General features: G+C 32.4%; 1 protein-coding gene across 8 annotated transcripts in view; it reads right to left on the bottom strand.

The window, feature by feature from the left end:
* DYNC1I2 (dynein cytoplasmic 1 intermediate chain 2) overlaps positions 1–17,607 on the bottom strand; it is a 47,709-nt gene that overhangs the window by 10,065 nt on the left and 20,037 nt on the right. For all 8 annotated transcript variants that reach the window (XM_019727423.3, XM_019727421.3, XM_019727424.3 and 5 more), the window contains 9 exons: positions 15,586–15,701; positions 5,615–5,710; positions 5,241–5,403; positions 5,038–5,137; positions 4,466–4,591; positions 3,419–3,565; positions 2,948–3,061; positions 2,509–2,642; positions 1,505–1,649 (listed from right to left, as the gene is read on the bottom strand). In XM_019727423.3, coding sequence (XP_019582982.1) covers positions 1,505–1,649; positions 2,509–2,642; positions 2,948–3,061; positions 3,419–3,565; positions 4,466–4,591; positions 5,038–5,137; positions 5,241–5,403; positions 5,615–5,710; positions 15,586–15,701 — 1,141 coding nt within the window. The remainder of the gene's footprint in view (positions 1–1,504; positions 1,650–2,508; positions 2,643–2,947; positions 3,062–3,418; positions 3,566–4,465; positions 4,592–5,037; positions 5,138–5,240; positions 5,404–5,614; positions 5,711–15,585; positions 15,702–17,607) is intronic.

The following is a 17,607-nucleotide window of genomic DNA, read 5'->3' as shown; positions in this document are numbered from 1 at the left end:
CTTTCCAATTCTGCATCTTGCTTTGGTTTTACTAGCTAGATTATGCATTTCTTTGCTTATGTTTGTGGGAATCTTCTTCCTTTTTCCACTATATCAATCTCATTAAAAGAATAAAAATTCAATAACAATCCAAGAAAGAAAACAGATCAGTGACTAAATGCATTCAGGCTCTGTCTGATCTGCATGAAGGGACAAAGGAGGAACTGAACATTGTTAAGTGTCCGGTACATGCTAGACACTGTGTTAAGCACTTTTCTATATTTTCCCTTCATTAGACTTATAGTAAGTGCGATTTTTCTACCTGCTAATGCCAAACCTGAAAATGCTTAATTTTAAAAGGCAAGCTTTTAGAGGCAAAGTTTTCTAATTCACTTCATATTAGACTGAAAGGAAGCATCAAGAAAGGACAAGAATGAACAGCGAGTTCATCCTCGATTTCTGAAGCCAGTATTTAATAAATAAATGAGTTCACTGTAATAGCAAAGAACATTTGTTAAGACCACTAGGTTTTCCTAAAAAAAAACTGAAGAACCAAAACAGGACTCTAAACTTTGTGTCATGATGAGTTACTCAAAAGGTCAACATTTAGGATAAGAGATGGAAACATCTCTTAATGAGATGGAAACATAAAAAAATATAGCTTAAAATTGAACTTAAATAGAATCTGATATTCTGAGTATGCAGTTTTGCCAGCAACAATGCAAAACAGAAAAGCTAGACAGCAAAGTCAAGGCATTTAAGTTTTAAAATGAGGCCAAATGAAACTATTAATACAAGGCCTATCACAGAAAGTAACATTCCCTACCCGGATTGGCCTTGAGGCTTTCAATGATGCAGGGCCAGCTCACCTTTATTTAGAATTGCTGGAGAATCAGGAAGCACTTTATAACATAATTGGTTTTTTTGAATAAATGAAAATAAAAATAACTTATTAAAATAAAAAAAACTATTTAAATTATTTATTATGGAAAACGAAAATACATATGCATCCATGCCTTTTATACAATACTTTCTTAATGATTCAAATTTATGATGTGTAGCCTTATCATATAGGACTTATTGTACATCAGTTTTATCCGTCTTTTCTCCATTTTCCATCAGCTCTGTGAGTCACTGTAGTTCTAACAAGCCTCTAAAATTCTACAAAGAGAAACTGTATGGCTTTTGTGCCGGGCTGTATGACAGCTCTGTGAGGTGCTATGCAAGATACTCAGGGGCTTTTTCCCCAACTCTGTTCAGTGTAGATAATTCAGCACTTAAAACGCCTGAAGTGGTGGAAAGACTCCTCTTTGGCTGTATGTGGGGCTACCATATTTGTCAGCACACTTTTCTGAAAACTACAACATCTAGTAGCTCACTCATGTTCTGTTTAACTTCTTATCAGGTTCAATCTATCAGTTAATCATTCTAAACTATCAGAAAGCTTTTCATCTTTCCTGTGTATTAGAGCACCACCTTGTGTTAGAAACCTGAGCACACGAGCAAACATCTGTTTTAAAGATACCTTAGTTGTCCAAAGTTTTACTGTCCAGTCAAATGATGAAGTGACAAAAAGATGTGAGAAGTCTACTGCTCCAACAGCTGCATGACAATGGATGCCAGTGATGGGTCCTTGATGTCCCTCAAACATCTCACTGATTCCAGCTTTGCTATTTCATAAAAGTGAGAATGTTAAGGAAATTTTGTAAGTTTCTTTTGTAAGTTGACCACTTCTAAATATATAAGCTTGACATAGTTCAACAAACTTAACTCTGTGCTCATAATACATCAGAATAACTTGAGTATCATTCTATCCAGATTTGATAATTGGACTAGATTTGATAACTAAAGCAATAAGTACATTTTTGAACATCATGCTGCTGACGACAGAATTCAAAAATCCAGTATCTGATTGGGTGAAATAGAGACAAAGGGACACTACATGTAGGAGAGAAAATCCGGGCTACTTTTAAATCAAAAGCTTTGAAGTGAAGGTGATCTGTATTTGAGAGGAAAACTGGACACTCAAGTTTTTTTTCAGGAAGCAACTGATAAGGTATAGACAACTAGACAATTTCAAAACAGACTGAACAGCAGGTGAAATACTAGTCAATTTAAAATGTGTACGTGCCATTACTGTACAATTATTAGAACTGAACCAAAGCTCAAAGTCCAAATAAAATGGGAAAATGACTGAAAATCTCCTTTACAATTTTAAAGGTCAGTATATGGCATGTGCATATTGCATTTGTAATTGCTGAATGTTACCTCCCGCCACTAACTTCTATGAGCACACACACACATACAAAACCAAAATATACCACAACCCTCAAAATCTGGAACACATTGTGATCCAAAATCACCTTTTATTTTTAAAAAGTACTTGTTTTAATTTTATATACCTGACCTCAAATAATTTGTCATTAATGAGGAGTGGCTCGAGGACAGATTTCTACTTAAAAGGGGGACAATCTGTTTTAATCAGATTCAAAGGAGAATTTGAAATGACAAATTCCAGTTTAGATTTACCTGCCATGGCGGCACGCTGTGTATACAGAACCTTCTTCACTCCCAACAACAAAGTTGTTGACATCTCCAACAGGGAAGGACATAGATGTCACAGCGACTGCCTTTGACTGTTTATGAACCAATTCCATGCTATCCTACATAGAAAAGAATTAAAGTTATTTTGTAAACTTGCAATTTTTAATTTTTTAAGAAAAATTTCTAGTTTTAATTGGTTTGTAAACAATTTCTTTACTACTTACATAAATTGACTTTGATTAAATGAATCAGGTTCGAAAATAAAGTATATACACAACAAACTATTTAACACATGTTTAGGTTTATAAACCATTATAATAAAATGTTATTATGAAACATTCATGAAAAACATAAGCTGGGGTTTATACAGACTTGAAAAACAACGTCTGCCTCAAAATTTCAGAGTTTTTCAAGTTGAACCTACCTGTGGATGGGAAAGCATGTCCAGGCTCCATGAACAAATTTTTCCATCAGTAGAGATGCTAATCAGATTGTGAGCATTTTGAGTTCCAACGACATTAACACAATATACAGGATGCTGAAGAAAGAGATATTAAAGAAAGTTTTCTGGGATTATTTTACCAAAAAATGAAACAATTTTTACTGCATAATCACAGGTATTCTGTTTCATATGAAAAGTTTCATATCTTGAGGGCATTTTTAATGTGAAGTTTGATGCTATTCTGTTGATTAACAAAAGGTTGTCTAGGAAGAGAGATGAGTTTCTAGTAAGACAGATTAGCCCCCACCAAAAAAGGCCTTTGTTCTTGGTTACTAAATGATGAGGAATTCATACATCAAAGGAAACAGATTCTGAGACTACTCTGATGGACACTCCTAAGTATTTAATGGTGAAGGAGCACAGAAGTCTAATGGAAATAATCTTTTTACTTACTGTGTGTGCAGCAGCTGACAGTGGAGTTCTTTGCACTGGAGTTCTTTTATTGCTACGGTTATCCCACAGCACAATTTGGCCTGAATATGTACCACCAACAACCAGGTTTGGATGAAATTTTGCAAAGGTAGCAGACATCACAGCTGACTGCAAATAAGTAAGATTTTTATATTCCAGATTCAAATGGAAGAAGCCTGACAAATTATAAAAATAAATCTATATCTAAAACATTTTCCCCTTTATTGTAAGGTATTAGAGGTTATAAAAATAAATAAATTCATTAAAAATTTTCATTTTGTTTCAGAATACAAAAATTTATCTTTAGAAAAGTTTTTGCTTAAAAGTCAAATGGAATGATTATTTATATAAATATGTTTCAGCAACTTATCAAAGAAAGCAAAAAAGTATTTCATTTGATTACAGTACTAAATCAAAAGATAACTGGCTCAGCACGGGCCTCCGACAGTCATCTGACAACAGAGAATATGCTAGTTTTGATTTAGGTACGTGTTTTTTTAGAATTAGGACATTATTAAAAGATTATAACTTATGCAACCAAAAAAGGCTTGCAAATTCTAACCTTCCACTAAATCCACTTTAAAACTCTGCATCTGTTTCCTACTTCAAACATATGTTTCTACTTAAAACTATCTAGTTCCAACTCCTCAGGCCATGTATAAGTAATTCAGTGGGCCAACAGTCTAATTGTATATTCAGCAAATAAGTTCCTGAGAAACTCCCTGTAGAAAAGACATTTTATAAAAGAGTTCTTTTATACAATCAATCACAATAACAGAAAATCACAACTGTAAAGGACTTTAGGTGTGATTAAACATTATAAGAGATGTCAGAAAAGCTACAAAAGACAGATCATGTTGAACTGAGACGTCTTCAGTTTTCTGTTCACATCTGTTTGCAAACATGGGGTGGTTTAGTAAATGCCAATCCAATGAAATCATTATGTTGACAAGAAAAGAGAAAAGGTACTTGTCTAAATTCATTAATGAATTCTTAAACGTGAGGAAGAATGGCAAAAGACCATCTTACCTGGCAGTGAAACACGTATTCTGGGGTCGTTTTTTTGTATTTCATATTCCATACAAGGGCCACACCGTCAGGCTCATGAGGAGCATCTTCATTGTTGTTATAGGAAGCCACAAGTAACTCTGGATACTGCTCGCAGAAATCAAGTGGAAAACAAAATGCTATGATAATAAGAACTGTTTTACATTCCAGTTACTCAACAGTCTTTATCAAATTATTCTGAAAATATAATACCTAACCCTCACCAAAAAAGATATCTCTATAGAGTTATGCTCACTGGAACATTAGAACTTTAAACTAGTACAGTTAGTTAAAGCATGTGTTGCAATTTTATCCAAAGGATTGGCGAGCAATTGACATAAGTAAAACTGGGTTGTGGCATGAATAAAATCTTGAGTTTTAAGTACAAAGAATGTTTGCAATCCTTTCTTCCATAGTACATGAGGCAAAATGAATACGATAGCATCAGAACCATCATTATTATTTTAAATTACATACTGATTTAAACAGTTTCTAAAACTAAAACTACCCAATTCAAAAATGAGTTAATAGCAACCAGTTTTGTTGTAATTTACCTGAGATGACCAATCCAAACAACTAACAACCCGATGCTTTGACCAACGTTCGTCAAAAAATTGTCGATTTAATGACAGTTTAGCACCTGCTTGAATCTCTCTACAGAAAAGACCAAACACAAAAAAAAAGTGTTAAACTTCTCCCTCTTAATCTTAAAGGATTTAACACTGCTGTACCCATAATTTTAGCAATTAAGCATTACCCTTCTTTGTCTTCCAAATCTCTTCCACTGTAGTCAAAGAAGATGTTAATCTGCTCAGAAAGAGCTCTTTCTACAATTCTTGTAGAATGGTCAAAGAAACTTAAAAATTCCTCGGAGTGCAAGATTTGTTGCTTTTCTTCTTCAGTCAGTTCATGAGGGGGGGCTAGAAAACAAATGTTTTTCTAAAGTCTGATTTATATCAGTCAAATCAAGTCAACTCACTGTTACAGTTTGGATCAATGAATGGCAGACATTCTTTTCAATCAGATTCACCTCTTTGATTTAGAGCATTTTATTCTACTTTAATACATAAATAATATTAGAAATCTTAATAGGAATCAACAAAATTTTTAAAGTTAAATTCTGTAAGATACCTTTACTATCATTTTCCTCATCTTTCTTTAAAGTTTTCTCTTCTTCAGGTTCAATAGGAGGTTTAGGAGTCACTACATCATCTTCTTCCTCTTCATCTGAAAAAGCAGAATAACACTAAAATTATTTTTATGAAAATAATTGATAATTTTTGTAGTATTCAGAAGGTATCACATCTCTTTACATAAAAGCAAAAGTAAACCACTGATACGACAGAACAAGTACAAATAATACGAATTTTGTCAACACAATTTTAAAGAATTAAGTGGAACCTCCTGGTTTTTATACCTACCTACGTGGTACCTCATCAGTAGTCATACCAAATTCTGTAGCTACATAAACTGAAATAAGATATATAAGCAACTAGGATGAATTCCTCACAGAAATCTCTAAAAGCTTGCAAGCATTTATCATTCTAGACAGAACAACACGCAACTCCTGCATAGTTTTATGTAGCACGCTGACACTTTAATGCTGTAGAATGAAGAAAATCAAATGTCTAAAATAGCCTACAGAGCTGGCTGCTTACTTGTGATCTGAAACCATCAGTGTGTCTAATGGGTCTTCCTATGGCATAAACGGCTTACATTAACTCTCAGGTTGCTATTTGAGAGGCAGATTTTAAAGATAATAGCTATGAGACCACATTTTCTATTCTGTCATTTTAAATGCAAGTCTCATTATCTACTGTTATATAATGTGACAGTAAGTACCTGAAACTGTTTTCTTAACTTGAATAAAATATATATTGAGATAATATACAATGTTTATAAGACATTTTTTATTATTAAATCTCCTCTTATATTCCCAAACCAGGAAATAACTTAAAATAACATTTGAAAATGTTATAGAACATACAGCTCTGCCTACCTTCTCTTTCACTACATTCCGAGATGGATTTTTATGGAGAAAATGTTTATTTTTATTGCCTAAACAGATATGTCATTTGTCTATACGGGAATGGCAGCAGGCGTCTACAGCAGAGTGCATCTCAAGTAATGAGAGCCTATTCAATAAGGGAACTTTACTTGTTAGTTATGTCATTTCCCTGACCCATGTTCAAAATTATTTAAAACACACATACATACGACGTACACAAAAGAATGGTCAAGGATGGGAACCAGCTGCTAAGTCATGGTCCCAGCAGCCAGGCCAGCTGACTAGATAGTAACAACCAGATGGCACTGCTGGGACTGTGTCTTTCTGCTACAAGGTGGCAATGGGATGGCATAACATTCTTCCGCTTGACTGCTTCCAATCCTGTCTCTCCCCAATGGCGAGCCTGTGCAATTACCCACACTCCAGGAGGCCTACAGATAAGCCTTTTCCCTGCAAACAAAATGTAGCTTGTAGGCCACACCAGCTGCCAAACCACACACATAGTGTTAGGTTTGGAGAGCTATGAAAATCTTTCTATCTCTATAGTATAAGCAATAAAAATATAACCGTACCTGTAGGAAAGAAAGCTTTAAATGACACTGTATAATGCACACAATGATACAACCTCCAACTTAATCAAAATGATAATGACGTATGCCAATCCTACATTACTTGAAATTGAGCGATTTTTACGTTCTGACAAGTTTACAGAACTAGGATAAATGGCACGAATGATTTCAATATATGCTCATACTTTTGAACCAAATGGTGAAGGTTAAAATTTTTCCTTTCAAGGGCCTCAATCAGCCACAAAGGAAAACAGTAATCACTGTCTTTTCAGCCAGCCCAACCGCATTTGTCAGCCCTTTCTCCGTCAATGCAGCCAGAGCAATCAACCTGCCAAACATTCAGAATGGAAAAACAATCTGAAAATACAGGGTATAATGCACCTGCCAGTGAAAATGGCCATTTCAAGAAAAGCTAGTGATCTCAGTGACCCCGCTGAGGAGGCGGTAGTGCAAAGGGGAAAGAACACGTAAAAGAATTCTTAGTGATCGCCACTCTCTTGCACATTGACACTTCCTTACAAAGCATGCCAATTACAGCTTTTGTGCTACTTAAAAAATGAAAGCTTTTTTTGGACAAAATAATCACACAGAGAAACAGAAAGACAGTGCTCCTTTTTAGATGAATTCTCATATACAACGGATTATTAATCTCAAAACAGTGTAACTGGTAACAATTCTACATTGCTCAAATGAATGAAATACTACCATAAAGTCACCTGCAAGTGTAACGTAATAAAATAAATTACATTCAAATTAAAAGTTGCCTTTTAGAATAGGATATTTACATCAATTAAAAATTAAGTCTGAGAATACATGTATTTTTTCCATTTCCTGCTAATACCATCAGCTATCCTGATCAATTTTGTTCACTAGTAGGGTTCTGTATATAAATCCTAAAATCAAAGACGGATTTTGTGCCACCCTGAACAGGTCATTGTTGAGCATTGTGAATTATAAATTACAGCCTCCTACCCACATCATATTCTCCTCCCTCAACTTTGTTGCATTATACGGCCTCTAAGTACCATTTCCAATGACAGGTGTCAAATTCTTGTCATAATGCACATGGTCAGTACTTTAGTGCTAAGTGACCTCATAATCTACATATTTAACAGAAAAGATCTTGTTTACAGACACTCTTTTCCTTTCAAAATTTAAAATGTAGATGAAGTATGTTAGACAGTGATCTACTATACGGCAACTGCCGTGTCTATTTGCCTATATAGATTATTTCAGTTGTAGCTGAATGATGAGTATCAACTATTTAAATACATGTTTTCAGGATTTTATTTTAGAATGAATGCACATACCTCCCTTTCTACATGGATTCAAAACTGATTTTAAAACTATGATAGATATTTAAACCCAAACTTTGTAAAAATGATTAAGCTAAATAAAATTTCAAGGAACATAAAAACAAATGATTTGTTATTCCTAAAAACTACACAACATAATACTTTTATTACAAAGTTGATCTTAAGCAATTATCTATATATATTTGGTAAAAATGCCTAACAGCAGATTAGAGAATGTTCCTCTGAAACAAATATATTATACGACTCTTGTTAAAAACTAATACAATAGCTACTAAAGGACTATTAATACTCCCAAAAATATAGTATTTAGAAAATTCTAAAGATCTGCTAAGCTAGTCCCTCTTACATGGTAAGCTATAATATATTTAAAAGTGAAAACGACTGCAACAGAGCAGGAAGACTGAAAAATGGGACTGCCATGTCACATCAATTTATTGATGAATATTCATTGCAATATGCTAAGTGGTTAACTCCATGCTTTCTCTGACAGGGAATCTAAGGTTATAAACTGAGCAGTAAAGAATGCATAAAAGTAGCAGTTACTTTTAAAATGACAAATCTCTTGTCAATGAATGCTAAGACTAGGTTTAATGAACCATTGAATTTTTACTTTGAGTTAACATCAAAATTGTGATGTATTTTGGTGAGATGGAAAGAAAAGCTGTTCTGTAAATTAAGATGCACCTTGAAGTAACACCACAGAATGAAATTCCAGTTGTCGGAATAATCTGTTAAAATGGAGTGGGTTAATCAAAGTTAAATCATCTGTGAAATGGGTGGCTTTTGTTAAAGTGAAGAAAGGAGTCTTCCGAGCAAGTTTTCTCATCTGTATGTCATATTAGTTAAGAGACATCTAAGCTAATAAACCTCAAAGTACACTTTGAATTATTTAAAATATTACAACTCATTTAACAGGTAATATATAAGATCCCAGGAAATCCTCACTAAACAATGATACTTTTTAATCTATCACTTATCACAATTAATCTCAATATGAAGTGAAAAGCAAATCCTATCATTAGTGTATTAATTTTGTTTAGGAAATACATTTTTGTCTATAAGTTTGTTATGTAGTTTCATTATACTGATGTACCCTATTTTAAGATAGTTTAATATCTTATGAAGAATTCCGAATTTAAAAAGTAGTCCAATTATTTATGGTACAAAGGAGTTGACACTCTGTTCTAAAAATCAGGAAATGTTTTGCACATAAAATATTATTTAATTTACAAAAATTCAATGTGAATAACTTCATAAGCACTTTCCAGAAAAATGAATATTAAAGGAAAATGCTTCAATCATTACTTTAAAAATACAGGTTGGATATGAATGATTTTTCCTTTAGTATTTTCAAAATAACCCTTTCTTTTCTGGATCAACATCATTTTGAATCACTTCATTTTCAATCCTTTTGTCCTTAATTCTATCTTCTTACACCTTACTCTTTAAAATCAATATTAAGAGAATTTATATTGGGAGAAAGCTTCATGAATACATTAAAGGAATCCATTCCTTTTATTTTTTAAACATCTATAGTTAGATGCAAGATCACTTGAATTTCCTTAATAATTCAGATCGTCAACAAGGAAAATATATAGCAGACTTTTTAATCAGAAAATATTTTGAATACAGATCTAATGCTAATTTGGGGGACATATAAGAAAGGAGTAATTAATTACACTATTTACTTTAACACAGAATTTCTCTCTCTACATGGTCTTTTTATATATAAAATTCAGATTTTATTCAGGCAGTATTGGCGTCATTTTACATAGATCCTGTTATCGGTGATCTCATGTTACATTTTTCAGAGGCCATAAATTCAGATATGCTGATTAAAGTCTTTCAAGCAAGATTAAGAACAAATGCTTCAATTTTCAATTATATTTATATTCTCATAGATTCTGTGAGGGTTAAAGCTAACTTAGTGTGTTATTTATTCCTGAATTTTTCAAAAATACATTTTAGACAAGCGTAATATTAACCAGAAGACCCACAAATTTAGTCTAACTTGGGAAGCATGGATTCCAGATGTTAAGATCATACAATAAAAAATTAAGAGCTATTTACATATAATAGTTTCCTACACCTTATAAATACTAATCATCATGTACCTGAATAAAAATATCTGCTACTAAACCAATACCAAAAATAATCACAAAACACACACATATGAGAAAGGGGAATGGTGTAAGGAAAACAGCATTTCACTAAAACTCAAAAGGCAGGTTCTGGTTGAAGCCCTGATGTTCTCCCACACTGTTAACACATGTTCATCAATTAACTTCCCGGGGCCTCAGTATCCTCAGGTGTAAACAAGATTAGATTAGGTAACATGATTTCTTCCTCTTTAAAAATCTGTTTCTAAAAATAGCAAAAACAAAAAAACTCTGTACTGAGAGGTGGGTAAGAAAAAAATAATGATTTTTCAAAAGAGTTGAAAACTTGGGAAGAATGTAACTTTTCCAGGAGTGTATCTGTGGGCACCACACTCCTGCCATGTGAAGCTTTTTACCTGCGGAGAACAAAATTGACTGAGGTCGCATGTTCCTTATCAATTTCATTCACAGTAGGCACTTTAAAACAGCAAAGAACCTCAGTTCAGAAACAGTACTACCAACTTACAGAGTAAATGTGAAAGCAAGAAGATGGCTAGAACAGGGGGAAAGAAAAACAACGCAGAATACAAACTGCTTTTTAAAACAATAGATTCAACCATTTTTTTTAAAATGGAAGAGTTAAATCTAAGACCAATTTTTATCTCCAATTTGGTAACTCACATTACTTCTGCACTGATTACACTGCCTACCCAAGTTTAATTTACTGTCTGTTATACTCAAATTGTGATTCTGGCAATTTTGTCTCATGGTGAGTTTTGGAATTTGTTACATATTCTTAAACGGGAACCAGCGAGGCTTAGTTTGAGAACCACTGTATTAAAGCAATGGATAAGTACAAGTATAGTTAAGCACAAAGTGTTTTCATTATAAAACTTTAATTTCAGTGTTTTTTCTTTCCCTCTTTCTGAAAACTTGCACAAAATTGGGAAAAGAAACTTAATGTAAGAGCCCCCAACATGAAAATAACTGTAATGATATATAAAGGAAATGATCTTTTTTTAAAATTAGTTTTGGGTGTACAAAGTAACGTAATTAGACATTTAAACTCCTCATAAAGTGATAACCCATGCCGAGCTACTACCGCTCTGACATCTTCTATAGTTGTTACAATACCATCGACCATCTTCCCTATGTGGTACTCCACATCCCGTGACTATATATACCTACATATTTAGTTATGGTTGACATTCAATATTGTATCTCATTTTTATAAGTACTTCCAAAGGCTAAGGATGGCCTCATGGCATTTGGATACATTTTTCACTCTCCTTCACTCAACCTGAAACTAAGAGAACCAAAGAAAGAATAATCTAGCACTTTCATATATAGCACACACTCAGTAAACTTGTAGAATCAATGAATACTTGTTAGGTTGCAAATGAATAAACACGGACCTTTATAAAATTAACATCTATGTCTAGTCTACTCGGGAAAAATTTAAAGATAGTGGTGCTGATGCAGGCATACCCATTAAAAACTGGGCTCAGTTCACCTATCCTGTCACTTTCACCTTCCATCAGTGAAGAAAAATTCTGTTTAAGACCATGAAGATAAAAACTGTTTATGTATTATTCTTAGGCAATCATTATAAAGTGATATTATCCTGATGCAGATATACCAATAAATAAGGTAACTAAACCATGTTATCCTTTAATAAAGTGTTTTTCAAGCTATAGGTCTAAAGCAATAAATTTAGTACACCCTGGTCAACATTTAAAAAAATGAAATATATTAAGAGAAAGGAAGGTGCTATTTCATAAAATTCTTGTTTCAGTTATACATCTCTATCTATGTTTGTACAGTATTATAAGATTAATTGAATTTCTTAACATACTATCATACAAGCATGCAAGTGCTGCTACAGTGGCAGTATGAGAGAGAGAGAACACCTTGGATCAGTCAGACTTGCTTTAGAATCTTTGCTACTAGCTATGTGACCTTTGATAAATGATCTTGTTCACCTTCAGCTTCTTCATGTGCAAACAGAACCAATCCTTAACATTCAAGGTTTTGGTGAGAGAATTAGAGGTAAATAGTTTCACACTGTACCTGATATGTAGTAGGCACTCTTGCTGCTAAAATTTTCAGTTATCAATTTAAACATGAAGTGTGAGGAACTATTACAAAGGAATAGCTAAAATAATATATTGGAAAGATGCTAAGAGGTTCAATTTTGTTCAAAGCATTCAGAGGGATATATAGAACACAAAATAACAGCACATTTCCATCTACATAGTATGTCATCGTGGAATTCAAAAGGACTATAAAGGAAAATCTATAATGGTTTCATTTATGTATCTAAGAGCAAATAATTATTAGGATATATATAGTCATTAAAATCAAGAACTGAAACTAATCATACTTTTTCACCCAATTTCATCAATAATTATATTGTAGCATCAACACTGGAAAATAACCTATTTTCTCAGTAGTTAGTTCCAGAATAAACACATGAAAATAAATATCCCAAGCAAGCAAAATCATTCTCCTGAGGAGGTAAAAGCAATTAATTCCTTCCCCAAATATTTATTGAGTACTTACTATAGGCCAGGCACTACTCAGTCTAGACATTAACAGCAATGAAGAAGCAACAGTCCTTATTCTCAGGGAAAATTTGGCAAAGAAGCTGAAGTATGATGACGCTAGAAGCCTTGCCCCAAATAATTTCAAACGGAAAAGAATACAGTTTACTTTGTGCTTCTGGGTCATCAGCTTATCTAACAAATCATGATTGTTTTAATTTTTTAATTACTTACAAAATAAAAACGGAAAAAAGAATTTTTTGAAAAACACCAGTCTTACATTATGTAGCTATATATTCAAATTAGTTCAAAGGCAATAACTTTACATGTTCACATTTTAAAATTTATATGCATCTCAAAACTAAGCATTTAAAAATGCAAATTTCAAGTAGGATATAAAACCATATGTGTATATAATTTCTGAAAAAATGTATCAGAAAACTGAAAACAAAATATTAACAATGGTTATTACACAGTAGCATCATAGATATTTCCTCTTTATATCCTTTCTGTATTTTCTATTCTCTGTGATATACAACTATAAAAACTAGAAAAAATTATTTTTAAAAAATCGAAGTTTTCACTTAAACTGAATATAACTATAGATATGTTACAATAGGCATTACCCAAAATAGCGTCAGAACACTTTACATTTCAAACAATCCAAAATGCATTTTGTAAGTATGATGGTATAACTAACAATAAATCTCCAGATTATTAGATGAAGAAAAAAAGCCTAATTTATTTTTTAAATGAGTCATGATACCTCATTTTGACAATTTTGCTCACTCTCTGAGCAAAATATATTAGATATTAACTTATCTAATAATATAGCTCCAAAAAGGCAGACATTATAATGCTTGAATTAATATACTAATTAATAAAATAATATTTCCTGGAAATTATAGATCCTGCAGTGTTAGTATTTTTCATACTGATAGTTTAACACTTTATCTTTTCTCTTTTAAGTTGCTTGTATCTCAAACAAGTTTGCCATCATGGGTTGGTTTTTTTTTCTGCTAAGATGAGGATTTTGTACCTGTGGAAGCTATCTTACCAATCAATGGAGGAGCGGGAATGAAAAAAATGTATCCACAGAAATGAATATTTACATGGTCAAGTGAAAAAATGCTTGGATAAAAATGCTATCCTGATTTCCTCAAAATTTTCAAAGCGTAATTGTATATATGATAATGTCAACTCCTCTGAGAAGAAGATGAAAGTGAAAAGAAAAATTTAAGGTATTTATTTCATTTCCCTCAGTGGGCTGAAAAGAACTGTTAAAAGTGCATGTGATAATCTAGTCAAAATTAAATAGTTGTAATATTAATTTTCTTTTGAAGTATCTATAAACATAAAAATCTAAAGATTTCCTTTGGTAATAGCCAGGGATTTCAGGATTTCCCCCTTTTGCTTATCTGTTTTCTGGGCTTTCTGCAATGAATATTACTTTTGTTTCTCTTTAATGGAGAAACATGGTAATTTAACTGAAATTTTAAAAATAAATTAATTTAAACATTTGATAAATAGTTTTTATGTTTGCTATTCTATGATTAAGTAGGAATAAATTTTCCTGGTCAAGGAGAAAAAAATGTTCCTAAAAGGATAACTTATGGGCCCACAATTCCAAAATATCAACAACTCTAAAATCCGTAACTTATTTAGTGGTAAACCCTGACATAACCAAAGGTAAAGCTATTATAATCATTACTTATCTCACTCTGAATAAACTTTTGCTGCCAAAAGATTAATATTAATACCTAAGATGCTAATGGAGTGTTTACATATAGAAAATATACTTTACTACTTTTCTGAAATCTAAAAAATTCTAATTTCAAATACATAGATATCACCAAAGGTTTCAGATAAGAAACTGTGGATCTGTATTAGGGATCTTATTTAAGCCTCTGACATGTATAACAAATATTTTAGTCCCACTGGGAAAAACAAGAACCATCTTAACTTTAGCTATCTAATGAAACTTAAAAAATCAGTCCCCAACATAAAAATGGTAATTCCTTCTGGTTTAAGAATGAAAGGACTCCATATTCAATATGTGTGTGTATATTTCCCAACATTACATACAAATTAAAGTCTGCCATATAATCAACATAGTAGAGCCCTTAGATCATAAAAGAGAAAGTTTAAGAATTAGATCTAGATTTGTTCATTAATATGGATAGTAATTACATGTTAGACTACAGTATGCACTACAGAAAATAATTTACATGATTTCATTCACTGTGGATACATGCTCTTTTAGGAAAGAATTATGCTCAGTGACACAGAAATAGAACATTCCTAAGCTCTTCTGCTTCTAAAACAGGACAAAATAAAAATTGAACGACTTAAACTTATGTCAAGAAAATTAATAATCATGTGTATAGCTTATACTTTATTAACTTTTAAAAGAAAAAGTTTTAAAACTCTGAAAAACGAATACATAAATATGCTTCCCTAAGAAAATATGCCAAAAAACAAAAACAAAAAATGCAGAAAAATAAAAAAACAATCCACTTATTAAACATGGGGGCTTAATGACAATCATATTAAGGACAGATATTCACCTTCTTTGGGTTGAGCCATAACTGGAGTCTGAGTTTCCTTTGTATATGTCACGATTTCTCGAGGAGGAAAGTCAACTTGTGTAATTTTAGCCATTCCAAGTTTAATAGGTCCTCGTCTGAATAAAGTGAACACAAATTTTTTAAATACAACAAATAATACACTTAAACACATCAAACCATGTTATTTTGGAAAAGTAAGAATTAAACATTGTGTACCCAACACTGTAATTTAAATCCCTGTTTTACTCAAGATATTTTAGGTGAACAATGAATTAGCTTTATCTTAACAAAAGAATTAGAAGGTAGCAAAACCAAAAGATATTTCTGAATCATTCAAGGTGTTTCTTTTTCACTTTAAAAAGGCAAACAATTTAGTTTCTTGGAGCAAATGTGTGGGCAATAATAGAGGAAGAGAATAGAAATTTCCAAGTGGTCTGCTGAATATGGTTGGTTATGGACTATGGTTGGTTTTGGCAGAGATCTCATTCTGGATGTTTTTGAAGAGTCAGATAACATGGCCCTCACTCAGATATCGTCACTATTAGGAGACTTCAGCTTTAAGACTGAAAAATGGGTTTCTATGGAAAACCTTTTTTTCCTACATATATTTTACAGAAATTGAGAATCATACAATTTAGATTTTAAAATGAAATATTTAAACTTAAATCGCTTATCTCTGCATGGCCCATACTGTCCTCAATCCAAGTATGGACAAACTACAGTGCAGGTATTTTATACCTAAACTAAAGCAACAGATCTTTTGAGTACCATAAAACTACTAAAGTGACTTCTATCTTCAGAGGGGAAACATTCTTTTTTGGTAAACAGAAGAGTTGTGGCTGAGGAAAATGGACCAAAGATACTATTAGATATTTGGGGGATCTTATCTTGGTTATCATACTAGATGTTTAAATTCTAAACCAAATAAAGTATGCATTCAAACTCCCAAAGAAGTTCTCAATTATGGAGCTGTCTTAAAAGGATATCTAATAAAGACATTGTTGTGACTTCCAGAATATCAAGCAGGATATCTGAAATTTACATACATATCATTGGTATTATAACTTTTTTCTTATATAAACATCCTTTTAGAATCCTGTACAAAAAAGGATAATAAAATTAGTAGATTTAAAAAACTGATTTTCTCTAAACGTCCTAAATGCGGGCCATGAGAAAGTTTTAATGTGTTAGGAATATCTTAGCCTTAAAAAAAGAAAAAAAAACCCAGCCATAATCAAAGAATTAAGTGGGAAAATTTAAGTACATTTAAAATAATCTAATATTCTAAGAATAAAATTTGAAATAAGAAACATTATATTCTGATTTTTAAGATGTAAACCATATGAAAAGCAAATCACTCACATATCTAGGGAAAATGGTCATGCCAACAATATTATGAACAAGTTACTAACTTGAATATATATAAGGTTTCATAGGTTAAAAAAAATCACAATATTAGAACAAACAAAATAGTCTAAGATTTAAAGGTAGAAGGGTAGGGAGGTAATACCTTACTTATCCAAAAGCTAGTTTAACTGAGAATAGGAAACAATTGGGGTTCGGGGAGCCTCAGGGCAGCCAATAGAGAGGCTTTTTAGTTAATGTACAAGAAGCTCTTGTACTTTCCTTATCTGCCCTAATACAAGGCATATTTACTCTTACTTTAGACATCATTCCAAAGGTATTGGTCGTATGTTTTAGAAGCTGCAAATTATGAAGGGAAAATAGCTATCTCAGTCAGGCGCAACGGCAGCAGCAAAAGTATTTTGCACTGGAGACTAAATAAATGAGTGAATAAATGAATAAATCAACAGCAATCTGGGGCCATAGTGTAGAGACCAACAGCTCTGTTCCACTCAAAACCTTAGAAATCATCAGTGAATTTTAATATAGGGAAATAAATTAATATTCATATTGAGTAACCCAGAAAAAGTTGAGTTACATGTAGAATATGTATTTTTAAAAGTCTGGGAAGTTTGTAATACATCTTAGAAAAACTTACATCAAAAATATAGAAATAAT

This window comes from Rhinolophus sinicus, chromosome 17, assembly GCF_057876585.1.
Source record: "Rhinolophus sinicus isolate RSI-liver-muscle chromosome 17, RSI-T2T, whole genome shotgun sequence".
NCBI lineage: Eukaryota > Metazoa > Chordata > Mammalia > Chiroptera > Rhinolophidae > Rhinolophus > Rhinolophus sinicus.
Note: the sequence above shows the minus strand (reverse complement) of the source record. Positions and strands in the feature narration are given on the sequence as shown.